The sequence below is a fragment of the Pristis pectinata genome, chromosome 19 (assembly GCF_009764475.1).
Source record: "Pristis pectinata isolate sPriPec2 chromosome 19, sPriPec2.1.pri, whole genome shotgun sequence".
Classification (NCBI taxonomy): Eukaryota; Metazoa; Chordata; class Chondrichthyes; order Rhinopristiformes; family Pristidae; genus Pristis; species Pristis pectinata.
In genome coordinates, this window is record NC_067423.1 from 20,135,518 (window position 1) to 20,160,501 (window position 24,984).

General features: G+C 38.4%; 1 protein-coding gene across 4 annotated transcripts in view; it reads left to right on the top strand.

The window, feature by feature from the left end:
* Positions 1-24,984, top strand: part of orc5 (origin recognition complex, subunit 5) — a 62,529-nt gene extending 37,545 nt beyond the window's left edge. For 3 of the 4 annotated variants that reach the window (XM_052033895.1, XM_052033897.1, XM_052033898.1), the window contains 3 exons: positions 1,252-1,362; positions 17,676-17,788; positions 24,408-24,952. In XM_052033895.1, the coding sequence (XP_051889855.1) occupies positions 1,252-1,362; positions 17,676-17,788; positions 24,408-24,453 (270 nt within the window). In that variant the 3' untranslated portion in view covers positions 24,454-24,952. Of the gene's footprint in view, positions 1-1,251; positions 1,363-17,675; positions 17,789-24,407 lie in introns of all 4 variants that reach the window. The other variant, XM_052033896.1, reaches the window with a different exon arrangement.

The following is a 24,984-nucleotide window of genomic DNA, read 5'->3' on the forward strand; positions in this document are numbered from 1 at the left end:
TCTTTACCAACCTGCCCCTGTTGCACCACATTTCTCTTCAACAATAAAAATTCACAGCAAGATCTTGGGAAAATATGGACCACTTCCCATATCTCAGAACCTGCCTCTCAGCAAATGCGAACATGAATGATGAACATTTCCTTCACTGTGCCAGCACAGCCGTGTGTTGGTCCTTCGCTCAACTTTAGTGAGGTAAGAGGTGTCTCAACTGGAACGTTATTTTCTGAACTCTTCTTGTAGTCCCAGTATTTAGTCCAGATAAGTTATTTTTTGTGATGATTTCCAGGATGATATTGATAGGGAATTTAACAATAAATGTTAAGGGGAGATATTTCAACTTTCTTGCGTCTGCTCTTTTTCCTTTCTTCCTTCTTTAGTAGTCTTTCGAGATTGAAGATGATATGCTTCCATTCCTGTTTTGTGAGTTTTGAGGTGACTGATTAAGTCAATGTAAGACCGGCAGATTTTGTCACATGTGGGGCAGGAAGTACTTGGCTTGATGGATGGGTGAATAGTATTTGGGGTGTTGTGCTCCTTCCGCCATTTGCAATGGGCTTTTGTGTGCTTCTGAAGGTTGGACTAAAGATTTTCAATGTCATCCCAAGTGCTCTTTCTCCTTGCAAGCAGAATGGGTGAGGGAGTCCCAAGAGTTGTTGGGGTTGAGAACACTCCTGAATCTTTTTCTCTGTCCATTTGGTAATGTCTTCCCATGACACAGTGTCTGTTTCTGGGCTGCTTGCTTTTTTGTGTATTTCAATTATAACAATCCACTTAATAACCCTTGCCTGAAAATACAGGTACATGCATAGACTGAACAATTGGAGACGGACTTGCATGTTCAAATTCTTAGATGTCATATTAAAATTGAAAAGGTAGATGTAGTCTATGGAATTCAGGAAATCTTTTTTTATCATCTTTAGTCTCAGGTTTTCATTAAACTGTTTTTGGGTGTTTCATAAAATGAACGTATGTAGGAAAACAGCTATTTTTCAGTGCCTTGCAAGTGTAGTCAGTTTTAATCTGGTGATAAAATCCACACCAGTCCACAATTTACTATATACAAATTCCAACCACTGTTCAGATACGGCATGATTCAACTTGTTAACAACTTGTAGTCTTTTGAAAGCATGTTGCACAACAGCTTAAAATGAATTACATTAACAGGGAGCTGTTCACTCAATTGGTTTAAAAGCACACAATGTCCATAGATGTACCATTACTAAACACTTTAATTTATCTTGTTTTTTGCAGACCAGCAATCACCTCCTTGGCCCTAAACCATTCCCACTGGATAGGTTGTTGGCAATTTTCTACAGCATTGTTGACAGCAGAGTAACTCCCAGTGCAAACGTCTTTTCTCAGGTGAATATGCCACTGTGAACAAGTTCCATTGGGAAATTTGAAAAGTTTTGAAATAAAAATAGAAAATGTTGGAAATATTCAGCAGATAAGGCAGCATCTGTAGATATAGAAATGGAGTTAACATTTCAGTTCGAAGATCTTACATCAGAAAGTTATGAATTTGGGTGTTGAAAGGTAGGCAGCTGAAACTAATTGCAATAATCTGAAAATATACCAAAAGTTAAATTAAGATATAATTCTGATATGGAAACTTTACTATGGCACAAATATTAATTTAATCTGGCAATGAAACTTTTCGTAGGTCTTACACAATTACATGATCCACTTTTGTGGAATTCATAGACGTGAAGCTTATATTGAATGTTCTTTCTTTGAAAACTGAGTAATTATCCATGAAGTTGGCAGTGTTATTAAGCAAATACAGTGTACTGCTCCACTTTTACGATTTTAGGTGTATATTGTTGAAGTCATTATTATTTGTCAAATTGAAGCAATTTTCAACAGTGAGTCATCTTCAAAAATGTAACTAATATACAGATGTACTTGAGACAGTCATCTTCTGCTTTTTAGGCAGCCTTTCAGGATGACTTACTTCCACTCTATTTCTCTGTGCTGCATTGTCTGTCTTGATTGACGGAGCTAAAAGCCTTTTCTGAGGTCAGAAAAGGCCATCTTTATTGATAAATCTTACTTCTTTCCTCCATTATACCAAATTTCAAACATTCCTTATTTGTGCATTTGAGATGAAACATGAAATGTAAAAAAAATCGTTTCTCTAACTACATCCAAATTCCTGACTATCCAGATATTCAGCCAAAATAAATTCAGTTTCAGAATTGAATTGATTCATCCACCTTAACGGCTAATGGCATTGAATGCTTGGAGCTTTATTAATAGTTTCATTAAGACTAATTAGGGAAATAGGTACATAACACCTCAGAGATGAAAGGTCTTGGGGGAAAAAAAATGATTTTTTTCCCCAGAACACAGCATCCTATGGAAAGATGAACTTTTATATTTTATAGTGGGATGGTGAGATTACTTATTAACATGTATTGTACCTCACTAACCCTTAGCTGCCAGCAGCTCCAAGAAAAAAGAATTCCTGATCAATGCCAGATTTTGTTTTAAAATTTTCAGCTAAGGTACTAATACTAAGATGTTAGAGGTTACTTTATCACAATATTTTTTTGACACTGGGTGGCAGCATTGTGCTAAGATTTGCACAGTTTAAATACTGTCAACTATTGGAAAGGAATTTTGTTGGTGAGCAATCCACACAATTACTTTGCGAACATGTTCACTGCAAAGATGTGTCACTGACCCCAGTAAATCTTCTAAAGTAAGTGATAGCAGTCTGTCTTCGAGAGCACCTGATATATAAATGGCTACAGTCCAGCTGAGTTGCCCAAGTTAGTGCTGCTATTGGCTCCCTTCCCATTACCTTCACCACCATGCCCATGCAACCTCTCCAAAAGCTCCTTGTGAAAGATTTTCAGTAGCTTGTTTAGGGTTCAAAGATTTTTTTAAAACTGTTTTCAGAGACTAAGTTATAATCCCCATCTAGTTTCATCATGTGCATCTCTGTTGACTATAAATCTGGTCCCCTTAAAAATGTCCTTTTTTAAATATTGCTAATATTTTGAAGGCATTATTAATCTTCTTATACATCCCAATAGCATGGGGGTAAATTAGTTTTATGTGAAGTATATTATTCTCGGAAATAGATGTGCATCTGTGGTAACTTTCACATTTAATGTAGTTATCCTTTCCAGATTGCTTCAATTTCTCAAGAGCATATTCATTGTGTAAAATTGTGACTAGTCATGCAGTTGACAGTCAGAATATTTTAAATCATGCATTTCAAAGCAATCATTGTAATTATTGCTAACTAGTGTGTTTTTTATGCTTTTTGAAAGTAAGAGCAAACAGGATATTGAGTAAACCCACCAGGGTGGTGAGCAGTTAATCCAGGCTGGAATGGGACCAGTGTTGATATGGATTGAGTCAGATGGATGGAGAGAGCTGTAGGGAAAAGAGAATCAGATTAGGCAAGGACTGAAAATCAGTAGAGTTAGGTGATGAGTTGGGGTTGAATGACAATTTTTCTGCAATCTGTAATGGGGTGGGAATAGTAATGTTGGCGAGGAGTATCTGGGACTGAGACTATATTGAAGGTTGAGAGTTGAAATTTAGTAGCTTTGTTCTCAGACCGTCAGCTTTATGACATGTTTGTGGCTGTTAGCTGTGCAATGTGATAAATGCTGTGCTATTTGAATTGAAATGTGGTTGCTGGTTAACAATACTGAGTATTACAAGGTATAAAGAGGTGTGAATGTCGACTGGATTTACAATTTATTGATGCATTCTGCATGAAATTATGCAGGAGATCATCTCATTGTTTATTCATTGAACACAAATCACCTAATGCAGACTTGGATTCAATCTTCATGTTTTCTATTTGGAAATCACTCCACTAGGTGTCACAGTCCATCACGTTTTCTTGTGAAACATAATTTAACAATAAATTCATATTTTTTTGAAACTAAGGGCTCCAGATTTTTGTATAATATTTTAAAATGCTGGCTTCATTGTTCACTACTTCTCCAATTCTGCCATCTCTAGTGCTATAATGCTGTAGTTTGCATTGCTACACTATTTCATACTGCACTTTTCAGTTTGCAGCACTAATTATCAGTTGAATTTTCAAATGCACAGATCTTATTATGGCACTGAAGAAGATCATCCAGCCCATTGGATCCTTGCCAGTTCCTAGCAGAGCATCCTATCAGTACTATTTCCCCTTCCCTTTTCCCCTGTAACCCTGCAATTTATTCTATTTCACATCGCCATCAAGAATTTAGTAATGGACCTTGTGCATGAAACTGAGTTTTTTTTCTTACGTTTTACTAAAAATTATTTTAGATACATCACTATGATGGTTCTGAAGGAAAATCTTTCACTCTGTTTTAATAACTACTTTTTATCATGCCCAGTTTTATTTTCAGAAACAATTTTGCTACCTTGAGTTGAAAAATTATCAGTTTCTTATTTCTCAAAGTTACAATTATTTTTGCTAAAATGTCATTTACTCTCAGATCAATTGACGAGAATACATGCTGCAAATTATTTTCAAATTAAATGAAACCAAAAACCCAGCTGTAAAGATATAAAGGTATAAATTAATTTTCTGTGTTGTGGAAGTACTTCGGACCAAATGCAATCCAAGATCGAGGATTTCATGCTTCCTTTAAGTAACGATAGACATCATTTTGTTTTTCCTGCTTGGTTTGTGCCACCATATTGCAGGTTCTTTAAATACAGAATATGACTTAATGGACAGAATTGAATATCATATGTATTATCTTTTGCATCCGGTGCTCCTGTTGTGACCTCCTCTACATCGGTTAGACGAGGCGCAGACTGGGTGACCGCTTTGCCGAGCACCTTTGCTCCGTCCGCCAAGGCCGTCGGGATCTCCTCGTTGTTAGCCATTTTGATTCTCCCTCCCATTCCCACACCGACGTGTCTGTCCTCGGCCTCCTCTCCTGCCAGGTTGACGATAAACGCAAACTAGAGGAACAGCACTTTATATTACACCCAGGCAACCCTCAATCTGGCGGCATGAACATTGAATTCTCCAACTTCTGGTAACTCCTTTTCTTCCCCACCCCCATCCCTTTTCTCTCCCCTCCTGGCCCCCATCTCCATGCCTCTTTCCCCTCCTCCCCCCTTTCCATCTGCCCATCACACACACACACACACTCCTCCCACGTTCCCCTCCCCCATTACTCTGCCCTCCCCACCTCCCTTCCTTTATTCCATGCTCCACCTTCCTCTCTTATTAAATTGCATCATCTTCAGCCCTTTGTCACTTCCACCTATCTCCTCCCAGCTTCTAGCACCATTCCCACTCTCTCTTCCCCCAAATGCCTATCAACCTTTCCCTCTTCCCCACCCCCACCTGAATTCACCCATCACCTGCAAGCTTTTGCTCCACCCCTTCCCTCCACCTTTTTATACCGGCTTCCTCCCCTCTGTCTTTCAGTCCAGATGAAGGGTCTCGACCCAGAGCATCAACTGTCCATTTTCCTCCATAGCTGCTGCCTGAATCATTGAGTTCCTCTAGCATCTTGTGTGTTGCTCCAGATTCCAGCATCTGCAGTCTTTTGTGTCTCTCAGAGTTGAATATCAGTCAGTTATGGAAGTTGACTGTGACCAAGGCATTATCTTGCAAATATACCTGTTTCCTTTTGTGTAAGACATGAGCAAAGCCTTGTATCCAAGATCATCAGAGCCACTGATGCATTTTCATATGGAATTATTGTCCGGTTTAACAAAACTGTCTTTACCAGTGCTTTGTCTTTTGCTAAAATGAGCAGTGAACTTGTAGATAAACTCTTTTAGCTGGGCAGAGAATCATTATTCAAAATATTTCCTTCGTTATAAGCATGCAGATTTGGTACCAGTTTATATATTTTCTTTTAACTCTAACGTTTAAGTGCTGATCTGAATTTTGTTAAATGTAAGTATGTTTGCCTTACTTGAAATGAAGTTGCACAATCAGCTATTTGACATTGCAGAACTAAAATTAATTGCATTGAATTGTAACATGAAAATATTTGAACTAGCCATTGCATTTAACAACCTTGAGTTCCCAAAGCTCTTTGAGTTTCTTTTATTTAATGAACTATTGTACCCATTTTGTAAGTTGCTGTGGTCTCTCTTTTAATTATGTTCCAACAATGCACCCCACATCCTCACTGTCTTCCATGATTAAAAATAAGATTTTCCTCTTTATTTTCTTAATCTCCTCAGTTTGTAGCCTTACCCATGGTCCAAATGCTTATTTGATGTGCCTTCCGTGGTATCTGGAAGATAAATGTATTATTTTTCCTGATCACCCTTCTTTTCATCACTTTAATGCATTGTCTCTCAATACTTGGCTGAGAGGACGTAATCAACTTAAAGCTCATTGCTTGCATCCCAGTGGATTTAGGCATTGCTTATTCATGGCCAGTGATTTGTGGGGCAGCAGGCCATCTGTTTCAGGTCCTCTGGGGCAAAGGTTCAAGTGGTGTATCGGACCTCCAAACTTGTACTTTTATCAGAAAATGTATTTTTATTTAAAAGAAGTTGACAAGGTAGACATAGTTACTCTAGCTGATGTATACTCTGCATTAGATTTAATCTACTTTTTGGATAGCAGTAATGCATTTCCACTGATAATATTTTACAGATTCTAAAACACTGTCTGGGAGAGTATAACTGAAACACTGAAGGGAGAGCATACTCTTTTTTGCTGTAGGCAACCCACTGCACAGTAAGGTTTCGTACTTCTCAAATATCTTCCTGAGGATGTTTAGGGGAATGAGATGAGAGTTTCTCTTACTGAGCATGTTGAGTACTTTGCAGCTCAGTAAGATCCAGAGCAATGAAAAAGCTTCAGCAAAGGCTGAAAACCACTTTTGGAATAACTCCTCTCAGCGAAATTCACCAACATCCAGGTATCAGGCTTATCTGTTACAGCTTTACTTCAAAATAATTTATGTTAATCAGTTTGTTTCTTGTGATTAATGGTCAATATTGAACTATCTTTGAAGTGTTAATGTATGTCTTACAGGCCAGAGCGTATATTTGAAATGCTTTTGGATTGGTAGTGTCTTGGAGATGCCCATGCCAGTAAAAGAGAAGGCTTTTGGTAAGGTGTATTGGCAATGCTGGGCAATAGGCTAAGAGAATTTCTCTTATCTGAACAGTTTTGAGTATATTGCAACTCAATAAAATCCAGACCAATTCAAAAAGCATCAGCAAAGGCATTAGCATCATGTGCATGTATCAAGAAACATGAGTTGAAAAAAAAATTGTTGATTTTTTTTTCCTTACAATTTCTTGAGAGTGAATTTTGTTCTATAGCTCAAAGTTTTGGGTAGTGTTTTGTGAATTCTGCAAGGGCAAATTTCTGTAACTCAAATGGCTGTAACACAGGGGTTGCTGGTATGGGGCAATAATTAGAAGACGTGTAGTGGCCAAATTTTTTTTTGAGGATAGGTAAAACAGGTCTGAAGATGTCCCTCAGCATTAGTCTGATAAAATCCTTTTAATAGGATTATGCATTGTAAGTAAAAGCACACTTAGGTGGAGCAATTTGATTCACTAATTTTCCAAATGCCTTTGACATATACGATTAATACTAAGCAAGCAAAGCTATAGATATGAAATTCCCACCATATCTGCTTTATTAATCATGGATTTTTTAATGTATTTGTGGTAGTAAAAATAAATTTTGGTTAATAGACTCTAAATCTACATTCTATATTAACTTGCCCCAGTTATGAATAAGCAACACGCTGATTTATCTGACTTGTATTATCTTGAACCAAAATTTATAAAACCAAAAAATGATTCATTTTTATGCGTCTGATTTTTGGAAATGTTCAAATTAGTATTCATGCTTTATTTTATGGAACAGTTTACATTATCAATTTGTTTATATGGAATTGAAACCTTTGTTTGCCATGCAGTCTTTTATTCAAATACATCAGTGATTAATTGGCCAAGAAGAATGTTCACTGTTATCACGAAAAAAAATGCAATTGTTCACCCCCATCCCCCCGCCCCATGCTGAGGGATAAGTGCCTTGAAGGTTTTCCAGAGACATTCCATGTATAATGGAGCTAGGTCAGGAATTAACGTGTCTTTAAATGTCAATGAAAACGGTATTTGCTATGTTTATTAAAAAGACATCAGTTTAACTATATATTACAAAGTCAGCTTTTACATTTGGGTAAAAGGTTCTTAAATCTGTGTCCAGCTCTTTTAAAAACAGAAGCGTATTTATTGCTCAATTTCTCTGTCATTTCATCACACTTCATCAGGGGTTTGTCATCATAGAACCACACAGCACAAAACAGGCCCTTCGGCCTGCCATGATCATTATCTCATAGTGACCATATCCCGACCTCCATTTTGTTCATACTGATCTATTTCACTGCATAGGCTGCTATTTAGTGCCCAAACCTAATTGCCCAGAGACCATGGTGGTGGGTCGTCTTGAACAGTCACAGTCTCTGTAGTGAAGTTTCTCCATTAATACTGTTTGCAAGTGAGGAATGTGTGTGATTTGGACATGAACTTTGGAAATAAGGATTTTTCTTTCAGAGACTTCTGAATTTCATTTCTACCTCATAAGAACAAAATTCCATGTTCTAGTTTGGTTTTGTTTATTTGTCTAAGGAAACCCAAACAACGTTTTGTTCTTTGTAGAATCATCTATGCTAAACCTTTTCTATCACTTGATTTAACTGTATGCTAATATTGATTTATTCTATCTTTTATCTGTTTTCTTGCATCTAATTTGGGTGTTACCATTTTTTTTTGCCACATGTACTTTCTAATGTAAAAAGAACATAATTACCTTAACAGTTTTGCAAAACATATCCTGTTTTTATAACATTAGTTTGCTCTGTTTCATTATCTAGTACTCTGTCAAGCAGTCAAAGGCAAAAAACTATAGGTGCTGGAAAAATAACATAAAAAGAGAAAATGCTCAAAATACCCAGTAAGTAAGGCAATATCTGTGGAAGGACAAACACGGTTAATGTTTCATGATGACCTTTCATCAGAACCAGCTGAAGTTAGAAAAATGGCTGAAGTTGCTGAGAAGAGGGATAGCTTGAAGAGAACAAAGGGAATGCTTGTAATAGAGTGAAGACCAAGAGAAAAGGGTGAAGCAGATTGGTGTTGACAGAGAGAGGGTGAAAAAGGTTAGCTAATAGTATCTAGTCTGTCTGGAGGAGCTGTAAATAGAGGAACAAGAACAGGAGAAAAGAATATTGGAATTTGGAAAATCTGAAAGTTCAGGGGTCACAAGTTTGTACTAAAATAGTAGAAGTGCATGAAATCTCATGATGAAATGAAGTTTTGTAACTGAATTAATTTATTTTAATATTGGAAACTTAATTTGAGAAGTCATGTATCGAGAGGGCAGGGAGAATGTCAGGGTAGGGCTGGCAGTATTTGAAGTGGCAAGCCCAGAATGCATTATGCCATATTGGTTGTTGGATATTTACCATAAAGTTCTTATGTCTGCTATTGGAGACAATAAAGGCACTGAGAGAGAATTTGTCATCTGTTTTTTTTTAAAGCATCTCTTCGTGTACTTGCAAATTAAGCCCCAAATTTAAGCCTCTGTACGTAAGGCAAAAAGAAAGCAATAGCCCTGTTAGACATACATAATCAGTTCAGTGTTTGAAACATCAATAATAGGAAACAATGTTAGGGTAATGAACGGGTTCTATATTTTTACAGACATCCATGTTGATTTTATCCATAAGTCGGAAAATACGCAAAAGTCACTCGATATGATCACCATACCTCCACAGTATTGGAATGAATGGCATCAAAAGCACACAAGTCTAATAAGAAAAAGCAATTATTAAAAATGGAGAGAGAGGAAACTAATTCTGTTGTTTGTAGAAATAAACATATGTATGTATGTCAGACTTGAATTTAATTATTATGAGAGCTCGTTTTTATACACAGATGATAAGTTGGGCAAAGAATACTGCCTGCTGTCTAGTGTTAGCTGACAATTGGGACATTGTAAAAGACTGAAGCTACACGTTTCATTGATGATATGTATTTCAAAAGATTGTATAGAATACATTATTTCCTATTTACTATTATTAAAATCAAAGTGGCTTGTAGTAATCTACTTAAAATTACAGGGATGGTCAGTGCATTTGAGAATATCTCATGGTTAATTAACATCTGCAGTACATCTCATGCAGTGGAGGTAAACTTTAGCTTTGCCCTCTGGGTATAAACTGGTGGAGTAGGTCACCTATCTTGTTGCACCTCCTGATTTTCATGCCGCTGCACTTGTGATAGTATTTGTGAATAAAATTAATTCTTTTCATTTCTTCTTTGCACTAATTATCATTTGGGCTCAATGGTTGATAATGAAATATATTTGCTATAATATCTTAATGCTTTGTGATTATTTTGAAAAATCTGGTCAGTATTTCTATTTCTTCCCAGTAATCATTTTAACATTTGAGATACATGCATAAAGTTGGGCTGTTAAGTAAATAATGTCCCAGGTAGCAATTTTTGAAAATAGAGATGTCATGTTGAGAGATCTAGTAGGATAACCGAGCTAATTTAGATACCAACTTTAGGTTAGTTCCTTTTTTCATAAGTTGTGAACTGATCCCATGAAGTAATGTCTTCAAATAAGATTCAAGGGAATAATGAATTCTGCTGCAGCTGATGAAAAATATATTTCCAAAACTAGAATTTTGTGAGCTGCCTGCAGCTTCTGGACACTTTAATCCTTATGGTTAACTGTGTCCCAAGATGCAATAAATTTTTCACATTGCACTGTTTTGTTAGGCTGTAAAGCTCGTGCATGTATTGTGTTGATTGCAATTTCTGTACGTTGGAACCAGTAAATCGGTATTGCTTAACAGAATATTTAGATATTTGTTTATTTATTTTGACTGACACTATTCCATACTCTTTGTTTTAAAAATAAATGATGCCAATTCATCTCCTATGCAAGCTCATTGCATGCATCTTGCTGCGTTTCATATAATTTTATTCTACAGTATGAGAGAAACTGGTCATTTTCTGGTACTTTAGAACCTAGTTAAACTACATCCAGTGTGAAACTTCTAACAGTGTTATTTTATCCTTCATGTTCTCCTAGCAATAATAAACAGTTGCAGCATATAAAGCAATAGCTTTCAGGAGGTGCTAAAGAGAAAGCAGGTTTTTCCTAAACTCCTTTAAGCTGTAGGTGACTGAGTTACAATTCTGACGCTATGTCAGCATTCTGACATGTTGACTCTGTTTTTCTCCCCATAGATAAGATACCTTTAGTCACGTACATCGAAACACACAGTGAAATGCATCTTATGCTGCATTCTGGGGTTCCTAGGGACAGCCCGCAAGTGTCGCCATGCTTCCGGCGCCAACATAGCATGCCCACAACTTCTTAACCCGTACGTCTTTGGAATGTGGGAGGAAACCGGAGCACCCGGATGAAACCCACGCAGACATGGGGAGAACGATTGCTGATTGACTTGTTGTATCAGCATTGTGATTTTCATTTTATATAAAAAGGCATCTGACTTTTATTTATGAGAAACAGGAGGTGATAGTGGTTTTCAGATTGTTTTACATACAACATAAAAGGTATTTCCTTTAATGTTTTATTTACAATTTACTGGATAGTGAGGTCTACAGTAATCAGGAGATTCGCTTTTCACTATAGGCTGAGTAAGGTTTGTAGTGAAACTGAGCGAGGTTATCAATTGTAATGTACAGTAAAACTCCACTAATCTGCTATGCAACCATTCGGAAGTCACGATGGTCAGCATTTGGGTCACCAGGTCATGTTTTTCACACTTTTCTGAAACTCACTGTGGCCCCGGTTCCTATGCTGCCCCAGACTCACCAGGGCCCAAGACCCCTATGCTCCCCAAGTCTTGACTCTCTGGCTCTCTTGTACTCTTGAAACTTACTTGGTTCACTGGAGAATTTATCATATTACTGTGGAGCATCTTAAAAAAAAACTTATTAAAAGTATGTTGGGATATTAATTAGGAATAGCATCCATTAGTCCAAAAAAATCTGCCAGTTCAGCACCACAAAAGTCCTGAGTGTGCTTGATTGTTGAAGTTTTACTGTATTAACTTTGACAGAACTCAACATCATATACATTTCAAATTCTAAGATAGATTACATATGAGAAAGATAATTTGATTCATCTTGAATTGAATGTAAAAATATTGCCTTTATCTTGCATTGAACCATTCCCTTGCTTGTGTTAAATGATCTTATTTATAGTCTGAGAGAATTTTATGATGCGTACAGTCAGATCGTAGCTTTCTCCTCTAGTTATAAACCTAAAGTGGACCTCGTTATTTTGGTTAAAAAAAATCTATGCACATTTATGTGCATATCAATGCAAAAACCTATGCTTATTTTCACATATAATGCTTGAGTAGTTTGACGACAGAAACAACAATTCCTTCACAAGCCTTTTCTATATGTATTATTAGATCTGTCTACATAAGACCTGATAGATGCACTCTAGTCCCATATTTTTGTGTATCTATGATTCTGCTGAAAGGACCAGATAGACTAGGAGTTTAAACTTTGGACAGGAAGAGCCGCTGTATAGATGTTTGTATGTTCTGGGCGGTTAAATTATCAAATACAAAATGTAGTTCTTGTCATTAATTGAAAATTTATCTATGAGTTGTCATTTTAACTGACATATGCAGAGGTAAGTTCAGAACATAATGTATATTGGTATTTAAATTGGCATTTAGCATGCTGGGAGTGCCATTTTAATGTATGAGAATTTCTTAGATTTTGCAGAAATAACGAATTCTTGATTTCTGGAGAAATGTACAGTTGCCTCTGAAAATATACCAAGAAATCAAGCTGCTACCTTGTGTTAATAACTCAAATGCCACATGAAGTAAAAATGACAAGGATGATTGCTTAACTGGTTATAAACTAGATGATGCAGTCATTTTATGAAAATACTACATTAAGTTTCTAAAATTAAGGTCAAAGTTAATACTTCCAGAAGAAATGTATGCTTATTTCACATTTGTATGATTTTGGAAACCTCACTGCTGCCTTAGTGAGCAAAGATTCAGTGTTGCAGGCCTTCAATTTAATTAAAATTAAAAATTAAATGTCATCCTTCAAATATAATGCTTTTGCTACAATTTCCAAATACTTGCTTCCTTGCTTTCCTCCTCCAAATCCTCATCAAACTGGATTGGCATAGCTTTAAATTCAGTATAATCTGTTGATTAACCTTTCAGCAGCTCTTTAATATCCTGATCGCTGGGGCACTATGTAATATTGAAGCACATTCTGCTTGAGTTTCTGTCATCCATGCAAGGATTATCTACTGTCTTCCCATCTGTATTTGATCATAGTTCAATGTGCTTCAATATTACATAGTGCCCCAGTGATCAGGATATAGTTTCATGATAAAACACCCTTCTTTCAACAACATGACAAATGTTTTCAAAGTATGCAGGAATGCTCAAATCACCAAACTTCTCTTTTAAAATGAAGAGCCAACAGAGGGAAAGGAATACAATCAGGTTTTCCTCTTCCTAATTATTGCTCTTTGTTTTAAACTTGTGAACTTGAAAATTGAAGGTTTTATTCTTAGTTAACTAGACAAAGTTAGGTGGAGTACATGTGTACAGAAGTCCATTTTGGTGGAGGAGCAGGTTTGCAAATGGTCAGACTCTGCTTAAGGTAGTTGCTAAGGAGAGCGACTGAGTCAATGATCAGGGAAGAGACTCTGTAAGGAGGACAGACGCAGTCAGCTTCTGCCTTTCCAATTGAAGGACATTTTTGCAGCATAAATGGCAGTGATGCTTCACTCCCCGATGAGCTCATCGCCATTGCATGCTTTAAAAGGTAGAATAATACTACACCTGTGCTAATCCCCACAGCATCCGGTGACCCTGTGATCTGTCTCAGAGGCCAATGTCAGAACATTCTTCAAGAGGGTGAACCCTCGCAAGGCATCAGGCCTTGACGGGGTACCTGGCTGCATACTGAAAATCTGTGCCGACCAACTGGCTGAAATGTTCAGGGACATCTCCAACCTTTCACTGCAGTCTGAGGTTCCTACCTGCTTCATAAGAGCAGCAATCATACTAGTCCCCAAGAAGAGCAGGGTGAGCTGCCTCAATGACTATCACCTGGTAGCACTCACATCTACCATAATGAAATGCTTTGAGAGGTTGGTTATGGCTAGAACTAACTTCTGCCTGAGCAAGGACCTGGACCCGCTGCAATTCGTCTGTCGCCGCAACAGGTCTACAGCAGACGCAATCTCACTGGCTCTTCACTCTGCTTTGGAGCACCGAGACAACAAAACGTACATCAGGCTGCTGTGTATTGATTACAGCTTGGTGTTCAATACCATCATCCTTTCAGTATTAATCACCAGGCTTCTAAACCTGGGCCTCTGTACCACCCTCTGCACTGGATCCTTGACTTCCTCATCAGGAGACCACAGTCAGTACAGATCGGTAATAACATCTCCTCCCTGACAATCAACACAGGCACGCCTCAAGGATGCGTGCTTAGCCCACTGCTCTACTCTCTCTACACATGGCTGTGTGCCTAAGCACAGCTCAAACGCCATCTATAAATTTGCAGATGACACCACTGTTGTTGGCAAAATCTCAGATGGCGACTAGGAGGCATACAGGAGTGAGATAGATCGGCTGGTTGAGTGGTGTCACAACAACAACCTCACACTCAGCGTCAGCCAGCAAGACCAAAGATTGTGGACTTCAGGAAGGGGAAGTCGGGAGAACACACACCAGTCCTCATTGAGGGGTCAGCGGTGGAAAGGGTGAGCAGCTTTAAGTTCTTGGGTGTCAACATCCTGGGAGCATCTAACCTGGGCCCAGCACATCAATGCAATTAGGAAGAAGTCAAGGCTACTGTACTGCTGCCGCCAAGCAACCAAATTCACATCCTATAAGACTGATAATCAACCTGATTCTGATTCAGTGACTAGAGTTGTCAAGAGCCATTGAAGCAGTCAAAAGAAGTGGGAATGACAATATTGAGCTTTGCAAATATACATAGGAATCAATGCCCTTGTGGATAATTCTGGCTCTCATTAGACATAATGATGGAATTGGGAAAGGTCATCCTACTCAGCTGGATAATTTAGAGGTGATGTTTGAAGTAGTTGGTTGTGGTCAACTAGATAGGTCAGGATGGTTTATCCTGGTCACAGTCACATGGAATGCCATTTGTGATCGTGCCCATTCGTTCTGAGGTAGGGACGGAAACCTGAGTAGAGGGGAAAGATTGGAATTGTGGGAAAGAATTTGCAGGGTGACAACATGTTGAAGCATTCTGGAATATTGCAAATGGGACAGTTGTTTGCAAGAATTAGGAGGTGGTTGGAGAAAGGTGATAATGGCAGACTTGAAGGGGAAGAGAACAGCACCTGAAGAGAGTAATGTGGTTTCTTTTTTGGGATAGGGTTGTGGAGCAGGGAAAGGTGCAGTGAGGGAGAAGATAATATCAAGAAAAGGTAGTAACTTCAATGCGAAGGAAACAGAATGTTAGGAGAAGTTTCATCAAGTAGGCAAGGGGAAGAGAGGAAAACAGCACAGGTGGCTGACCAGATGGACATATTTGTCACAAACATTGAAGCCATGAGCATCTTACACTACAAGTAAACATTTTCAGTGCAAAGTATTTGCATCTGGTTGGTGGTTATTAAATATTTGCACTTAATGAGTTGGCAGCCGTGAAAAACATTAATGTGGAGTTCAGGTGCCTTTTTATTTACATTTTATACATTTCTTGGTAAAGTTGGTAATTACAAATCACCACTTGTATTACTTCAGAAGTGAGGCTTACCTTTCAAAGTATTTGTAGATTTATTTAATATTCTGTGAAAGAAACTTTGAAGTGGTTTCATTAGCTCCTTTGCCTCATTTCTTAATTGTTATTTAAAAGTACAATTCGAAAGATCTGTAGAAATAGTCACCAATAGTTTAAGGATATAACTTGAAGTATTTAATTCTTGAAAGAATATTTTAATATGTCAAATCTCGAACTGAGGAATAATCATTGGCCATTCAACCCCTGACTTCTACTCTTCATCAGATCATGGAGAACCTGCACTTCCATTGAAACACATTTGATCCATAGTCCTTCATATGCTCATCCATGAAACACATACCAAGTTCCACCTTGAAAATTCAGGTGGCCTTTTTCTCTTGGGAAAGAAAGTTCTTGATGCCTACTTTATTTTGCAGCCTCAGAATTTAGGGAAAAAAATACGATATATTGATTCTAGGATATTTGATCTATAGGGCATGTAATTCTCTGGTCAGAAAATAACATGCAAAAAGCTTTACTAATTCAAGTAATTTTCCAGTTCTCCCAAGTAAGGAAAAAATCGTTTTCAGGTTGCCATTTGGGTTGAACAATGTTGCAAAGGTCATTCAAATTCAGCTACATTTATTACCACTCTTTGAAATGAGCAGGATGTAATATTTTTATTAATCCAAAGTTCTAACTTTTGAAATGGTTAATACTTCAGATGAGAGAATTTAAATTAAGCTCTGTAACTACTTGGATTACCAGAAATTAATGCAGTTCTGCCTGCAGTAGGGTTTTTGTAGCAGTGTGTATGTATTCATGTTTGGATCATTGCCAATGCTTTTCCTGCCTAGCAGATGATCCATCTCGTACTGTACTTGTCCAATTTAAGATATGCTTGGTTTGGTTCACATTTATGATCAAATAGCCATAACCACAAATTAATTCTCTCCTCGCCCCCATCCTTCCCATGTTTCCACTGTACGTGCCCTTGTTAATGGAACTGAACTGAGTTGAACAAAGTCATACTGAAAGAAGTGTAAGTGGAAAATAATTTTTTGTGAATAATAATCTGAAAGCTGTAAAATTTTACCTAAAGGACAGCTGTTCATTTCAAAGATGCTTGTAAGAAATCATTTATTTTCCTGGTCATTAATGACCTGTTTATGGGGGTTTCTTTCATTCACAAATGGAATATAATTGAAGAAAATGAAACAAAATTGGCTATTGCAGTGCTGGAGGGTTGATTTAAAACATACACACTGCATGGATATCAGCTGTGGCTCACTGCACAGCAGTCTCACCATTGAATCAGAATGTTAATGGCTTATGTTCCACTTTAGTGGCATGACCACATAATCCACATTCACATGTCAGTACAGTACTGATGACATACTGTAGTGTTGAAGACAAGTTCTTTATTTTCTTCCTCTCAAAATGGTTCCCTGCTACATAAATATTTTTGATTTCTTACTGTGGAAAGTGAACTAATTTTGATATATTTTTAGAAACAATGGGCTGTATGAAAACTTGATCAATGAGGTAGTGAAGAACTACAAACAACCAGAGAATCAAAGGAAACACAAAGCAGAGGACCAACAATGGAGGAATGAATGCAGCCCTGTAACTTGCGGCATTATTATTGGTCAATTCATAACATATGAAATGTAATTTGCTTCTGATGAGTTATCTAATGTAGTTTTCCAGATGCAGTTGATGCAGGAATTACTCAGTCAATTGAGCGCACTAATTTGATAGCAGTAATAATTGTTATTCTGAATAATTACTAAATATTTCAGTTGCATAATGCAAGCATTTGTGTATTTCAGTTTTTTAGCCTACCTCAAGTTGTGGAATGATGTAAGATATAATTAAAATGTTATCTGTATTTTTGCTTGCATCTTCAGATCACAACCCTGGTGGCACTTCAACTATTAACTCTTGTTGGCCATGATGATCAGCTGGATGGACCAAAGTATAAATGCACTGCAAGTCTTGATTTCATCAGAGCAATTGCCAGGTATACAATTGTTTTCTATTGTTGAATCATAAAGACTTAAAAGGAAGCTTTTGACTTATAAAGCTGATCCTTCGGATTATGTGCAGACAGTGGTATATAATGGCTTTACAAATGTAGGATGCTGGCAATATGCAGCAGGTTAGGCAATATCTGTTAAGAGGGAAACAGTTAATACTTCAGGTCAATGACCTTTCATGAGGAAAATGAAAGGTTAGAATTCCAGTATGTTTCAAGTTGTAGAGAAGAGTGAGGGGTGGAGAGTACAAAATGAATACCTGTGGGAGGGTGGGGACTGAGAGACCTAGTGGCATGTGATGGTGCCTGTGAGCAATGGTGGTGAAGACTTGATCATCACAGCTCACCTACCTGGAGGTGTTGTAAATAGAAGACATATGAGGACAGGTAAGGAAACAAAAATGCCAGAATTGTGAGATACAAACCACAGCAGATACTAGAATTTTAAAAATAAAAGTTAATGCCAGAAATTCTCAGCAGATGAGGGAAAATCTGTAGAAAGAGAGAAATGGGCTTAACATCACAGGTTGATGATATTTCATGGCAAATTCTGATACCAATTGGCAATGCTTGTTATCTGAAATCAGTACTGAGCCTTGTGGGCTGCAACATGACCCTTCAGGAAGTTGGGTATGTGGTTAGTTTTGTGGTCTCACCACAGGATAGGAAACATGGGTGAGATGTGCAGGACAAGCACAAGACATCATGGCAACATGCTATCCAAGTGAGGGATTGCAAAGATGCCTGCATTACCAGCACAATATCTGCTCAATTATATCCATTAACGTGGTTCTAAAACATCAACGCCAACAGAAGCATTGTCACCAGAAGATCAGTGTCGAAGCTCTCCAGGATCCTAAAAATGTAGCTATTCTCAGATGGTACCTCACGGTCAACCTGGCCAGAGCTTGTGGGCTGCCCTGGAGTCTGCCATAATTAGCACCTGTGAGGAGACTCTTGAAGAAAGGACTGATTAGATGGGAATGACCCAGAAATTGAGAAGCAAACTTAAGGTGTTCCTGGATTGGAAGCTCCACCATTTCTCAGGGGACACAAGCCAGGAACGTGAAGGCAGAAAACTCATGAATTAAAGAACAGATGGTGGATGGAGAGAGCGCAGGATGCTCAATAAATTGCTGACAACAATAACATGGTTGGGTTTTTCCAGAGTTGTCAGGGATATATTCCATTGTAAGCAAAGAATGAAGGTGAACGCATCAGGGGCAGAAAGCCAGGCAACACCTGCTGGAAGAAACACTTTGAAGACCACCTCAGTCGCTAATGTGTCCTTGCCCTAAGTGCCTTTCCGACTGTTTTGGGTCAGCCTTTCTGCCATGCCTGATTGACAAGAAGCAGAGTCGACCAATTCTGAAATAATAAAATAAAATTAGGCTTTGGGAACAGATGCTATCCCTGCTGAGTCCCAAAACTCAGCAATGAGGCACTTCAGGGACAAATGTACAATCTCATTGTCCACAGCTGGGAAGAGGAAGATGCACCAGGTGATCTCAGAATTGCTGTATATGTGACAATCTTCAAGAAAGTGGACAAGTCCAAGGTAACAACAGAGGAGTATCCACGGGGAAAATACTCCTCAACCACCTCTTCACAATAACCGAAGAGTTGCTCACTGAATTGCAAAATGGATTCTGTCCGTCTGGAGGCACAGTAGACATGTTCTTCACCACGTAATGACTGTCGGAAAGATGCAGGGAGCAGTACTACCCACTACACATGATCTTTCTCAATCTCAGGAAAGCCTTAAACTTCTTCAATCAGGAGGGTCTGTGGAATCCATTACCAAACCTTCTTCAAATCTGGCTGCCAAAGAAATTCGTATCCATTTTGCATTTGTCCCATGACAACAGGCAATCCATGAGACTAACCAATCTCAGTGGTGTTAAATTATGCTCAGTCATTGCCATAAACTTCCTGTGGGAGTGGAGCTAATCTTCAGCACTAATGTGAAACTATTCAAACTACAGCAACAACATTCCAGAACCAAAGTCAACTGAACCTCAGCAGTCATGCTGCAATATGCACATGCTTGGAAACTGAACTCCAAGCCATCGATGAATGAGTCACTGAAGTGCATGAGAAGATGGTCCTTACACTCAACATACACAAGAAAAGGGTTGGAGAACCAGCACTCGTTGCACCACTCTGCCGTCAACAATAAAAGTTCACAGCTCGACCCTGGAAAATGTGGATTACCTCCCGTATCTCAGGAGCCACCTCCATGAATGCAGACATCGATGATAAACTATTGGCTTCAGTGGACCCGCACAGCATCTTATTAATTGGGGAATAGGTTTTTTGAAGATTAAGACCACAGATCTGCACAAATCTCTTAGTCTACTGGGCAGTATTGATCTTTATGATTCTGGAACCTGGAATACCTACATCTGGCAACTCAAGGTACCAGAAAGATATTACTAAGGCGATCTCTGCCAAATCCTCCAAATTCACTGGAAGAATGTGCAAATGAACTTCAAGTTCCTATCCAAGGCCAACATCCTCAGCACTGAGGTGCTAGTTACACTCAGTCTACGCTGTTGGGCAGGCCATGTTGTGTGTATGCCTGACACCTGACTCCCGAAACAGACACTCTCTTCTGAGTTCTGTCACAGGAAAAGATTACCAGATGGACAGAGGAAAAGATTCAAGGATGTGCTCAAAGTCACCTTGAAGAAATGCAGTATCCTTGCTGACTTCTGGCAATCTTTGACCCATGATCACTCAAAGCAGAGGAGCATTCTGGATGATAGAAATGCTGGAATCTGGAGCAACAAACGATCTGCTGGAAGAACTCAGCAGATCGCAGCATCTGTGGGAGGTTGTCTACATTGTACTACTCCACTGCGAAGTCCCTTTAAGGTATGTCAACTTCGAAAAAGTTTTCTTCCTCTCCCCAGGAGTTCTGTGAGACCCTCTGTCACTGCACCCCCTCTGTGGTTTCTACTTCTCTTCAACCACTTTCTTACCTAGAACATAGAACAGTACAGCACAGAACAGGCCCTTCAGCCCACAACATTGTGCTGACACAGCTAATCCCTGCTACCTACAGAATACCCATTTTCCTCTCATTCATGTGCGCATTCAAGCCCATCTTAAAAGCCCCCAATGAATTTGTCTCCACCATCCTATCAGGCAACACATTCCAGGCATCCACCACTCGCTGAGTAAAAAAAAACTTACCCTTGTGTCTGTTCTGAACCTACCCCCTCTCACCTTAAATGCATGCCCTCTGGTATTTGATCGCTCAATATTGGGGAAAAGATATTGCTTGTCCACCCTATCTCTGCCTCTGATAATTTTATACACTTCCAACAGATCACCCCTCAGCCGCCTCCACTCCAGAGAAAAGAGCCCAAGTTTGTCCAGGCTCTCCTGATAGCACATGCCCTCTAATCCAGGCAGCATCCTATTAAACCTCCTTTGCACCCTCTCTAAAGCCTCAACATCCTTCCTATAGTGACTCGCTACTACTGCCACACATCCTTCCTCAGTACTTGTCCCCTCCCACAGATGCTGCTTGACCCGCTGAATTCCTCTAGCAGATTGTTCGAGATGATAAAATTTGAAAGCCAAACATCAAGAACACACAAGCGGCAAAAGAGCACACCAGCTGTACACGCATCCGTACTGTTGAGCACCTGCTGCCCTCTCTGTTGAAAAATTGTGGTTTACACTTTGGCCTCATCAGTCACCTCGGATCCCACAAAACTGGAGTGAATCCAAGTCATCCTCAATCCCATGGGGCTGCCAAAAGAAAAAACTGTGACAAAGAACAATTGCTGTTACTTGAGATTACATTGGGCTTTGAGAGATCACTGTTGAAGTTGGTTGGAGAATTAAAGTGATATGCAACTGGAAGCTCTGGGTCATCGCTGCACATGGAATAGAGGTCCCCCAATCTGCATTTGGTTTCTCCAGCATAGAGGAAACCACATTATAAGCTCAAAGTGCAGAATACTAAATTGGAAGTAGTGCATGTAATTCACTGCATCACCTGGAAGGAATGTTTTAGGTCCCCTTACGGTGAGAAAAGAAGAAGTAAAGGGTCAATTGTTGTGGCATCTCACTGAATATGGCAGAAGTTACAGAGAATGATCTAGTGAATGTGGATGCTGGTGCATTAGAAGGTGAGGACAAGGGGACCCCTGTTCTTCCTCAGGCTGAGAGAAGAAGGGCTAGGAGCAGAAGTGTGGGAAATGGAAGCGATGCCATTGGGAGCCCTGCCAAACAACTATGGTGGAGCAAAAGCCACAGTTAGGGGAAAAAAAGAAAACATCTCTGGTATGGAAATTGTTTGACTTAAAGATTGGGAGCAAGGCATTCACAGCTTAGAATTTTCATTTTAGTGTTACATACAGTGTATAAAAAAAGGTATGGCCTAGTTATTGCAGTAAAAATAATAATGAACTGTTGATATTCATTGTTCTTGAAGAGCAAATTGGATAACTACCACATGACCACATATGTAGTTAAATGTGGAAATCAGTTGTTTATTGAGTTCCATGCTCCACCAGAAGTTTTGCAATAACACTATCTCACCAAGGTATTTGGCACTGAAATACAGGATATTGATGTACTGTCCTTTTTGCTGTAGATAATACTCACTGAAAAAGGCTGGGGCTTGTCCATTTTAGCATATTAATCATTACCATAAGATCTCTTTAGCACTGAAAATTACATTTTACAGGTGTGGAGTTTCAGTTCTTCATACTTTAATTGCTGTTGTGGATTTTAAGTATTATTTAATTATCTTTTTCTTGATCCTTTCTTTCTTTATTTTGCTTCCTGTGTATGATATTACATCTAATCAAATACTCTGACTTAGATTTCATGGTTCATAATCTGCATTGCTCAGTAACAGTTTTTCAGTCCAATTGCAAGACAGTTACTCACCCTCTCACATGTCCTAGATCCCCCATAGAATTGTTTGTGCCATGTGACTGTATAATCACTTCAAGTTTCAGAGTGGGGTCCATAGAAAGTCTATGGGCAAAGGCAACAAATAGCTAGTGCCTTTCATTCACATTGATTGTTCAGTCTGTCCATTAACATTGGCATAGCTAATGCTTTCATGGCTGTGAAAGATTTCAAGTGCTAATGTCAGAAGCTGTTTGGCTGATACCTGGTACAAACCATGCCTCAAGAGAACTTATAAATATTTGCTTGGACTTATCTTACAGACAGATGGAATGCAAATTGCATTTACATAATGCCCAATTATGAGCTTAGTTCAAATTTCCTGTAATGTTATTAATGCTAAGACTCATTAGGTGGTCATGGCATGAAGAGTGATGCTAAATTTCATGTTGTATCATATTTGAAAAAATAAATGTGGTTCTGTTTATCCTTGTAATAGAATTTCCAACTTAAGGTTGAGTTACTTGAAGAAATTTTGAACATTAGTGATATTAACTCTTCTTCAATGTAAAGCAGAATTTTATTTTAAAATACCGTGAAAGAAAATGTTTGTTAAAATCACTTACTTATTTTCCTCCCTCATAATACATTATCAGCACCACATGAAGGCAGTAATAATGGCCCAAAGGGGTCAACTTTCTGTACTTTTCTGCTATTGTTTTTTTATTAGATCTCAATAACTCATTGGGGAAAACATTTACAAATATTGTTTTTTTTTTACTTTAATTTGCTGTCAGAAAGTGGCTGAGCATTTTCTCCTTTTGTCGTTGAAAGAAGAGGATTGTAATGAATGGAACTTGTATTCCAAAACACAAATGTTGAAATTGAAATGGTTCACTCTGAAGTGACTTTCGAAAACTGCCATCAGGTTCAGGGCAAAAGACCATGATCACAGTAACTTGTTAAGTAAAATGGACAAATGTGAAAATACCTTTCAGTGAGTAGTAAGAAGATATTTCTGGTTGTAGCACACTAGATAACAATCACAAGTGTTTCAATCTTGCAGTATTATTGGTGGAGTTAATGGAGAATTAAAGCTGAATTGTTAAGTATCTTTAACAGATATCCTTGAAGCTGCATTTTTAAAACTATGTGGTCATGCAGAGAAAAACAAATGGCACAGACATCAAAGTGAGTTTTGACTGTATTTAGTCATGTGGTTTATCTGAATATTGAAGCTTGAGGCTTTATGGTTTAGGGCAGCTTACATTTAGCATGCACAAATTCATCTGGAGGCCCACAAGGAAATTTTAGGCCTCTTCTTCCTTGTATTCAATTCCCCTCCAGCCCTCTCCCCCAACATGATTCCCTTTGGCAGCTCCCTCCCCTCAGCATACTGGTCCCATTCTTAACCTGGATGCCAGCAAGCATATAATTTCTATAGCCCCTTCTATGCAGTGGCTATCCAGTGGAATGTTACTGAGGTGCTGTGGTTTAAGGATTTTGTTCTGAATTGATTATATGAATAAATGACATTCTGGTGTTAAGACCACAGATGAAGATAAAAGTATAGCTGAAACAAATGTCAACAGTAGGTTATAACTATACACAAGTTGAGTTTTCTAATGTAGGTAAGTTCTAATTATTGTAATCAGTGCAGAATTTACTAGTCAAATCCTGTGTAATGATGAATTTAATAACGAATTGTTTTTTTTTCTTTCCCTTCCAGGACGGTAAATTTTGATATAGTGAGGTACTTGTACGATTTCTTATGAGACCAGATGCACAACCATATGGATATTGTGAGCAATGATCAATGCTTTTGCACCAATTCATACTGATTCATCTACTCCACTGATAAGTGGCAGAGGCATTTTGGCTGTATTGGATTTGTCCAAGCAGGTGTTGGCACAGTAGGATATCTGATGAAAATGTCTTGATTGGTCAGAATGGATCTTTAGATTGAACTATTTACCACGAACTCTTCAGTGTTTTGGAGCTATGTGTTAATTATTGACAGCAGGAACTCAATACAATCTGTTCCAATCTAATAACATTTTAGCACAAAAGCTGTCAGAAATGTATTTACTTGCAATTATTTTGCTCTATGTAGTCCTTTCCTTGGAATGTGATGTTGTACACATTTATCTGTGGCCAATCTTTCACTTTTTAAGCTGTCTGCTGTAATTTAGAGCACGTTTCCCACCTCTCCCCCCTCCCCCACAGAAGAGTTTGTGATTATTGTTCTTGATGAAAGCAATTTTCTTTTTTTAGTTGACAAAAAATAAATAAATATGATTGTAATC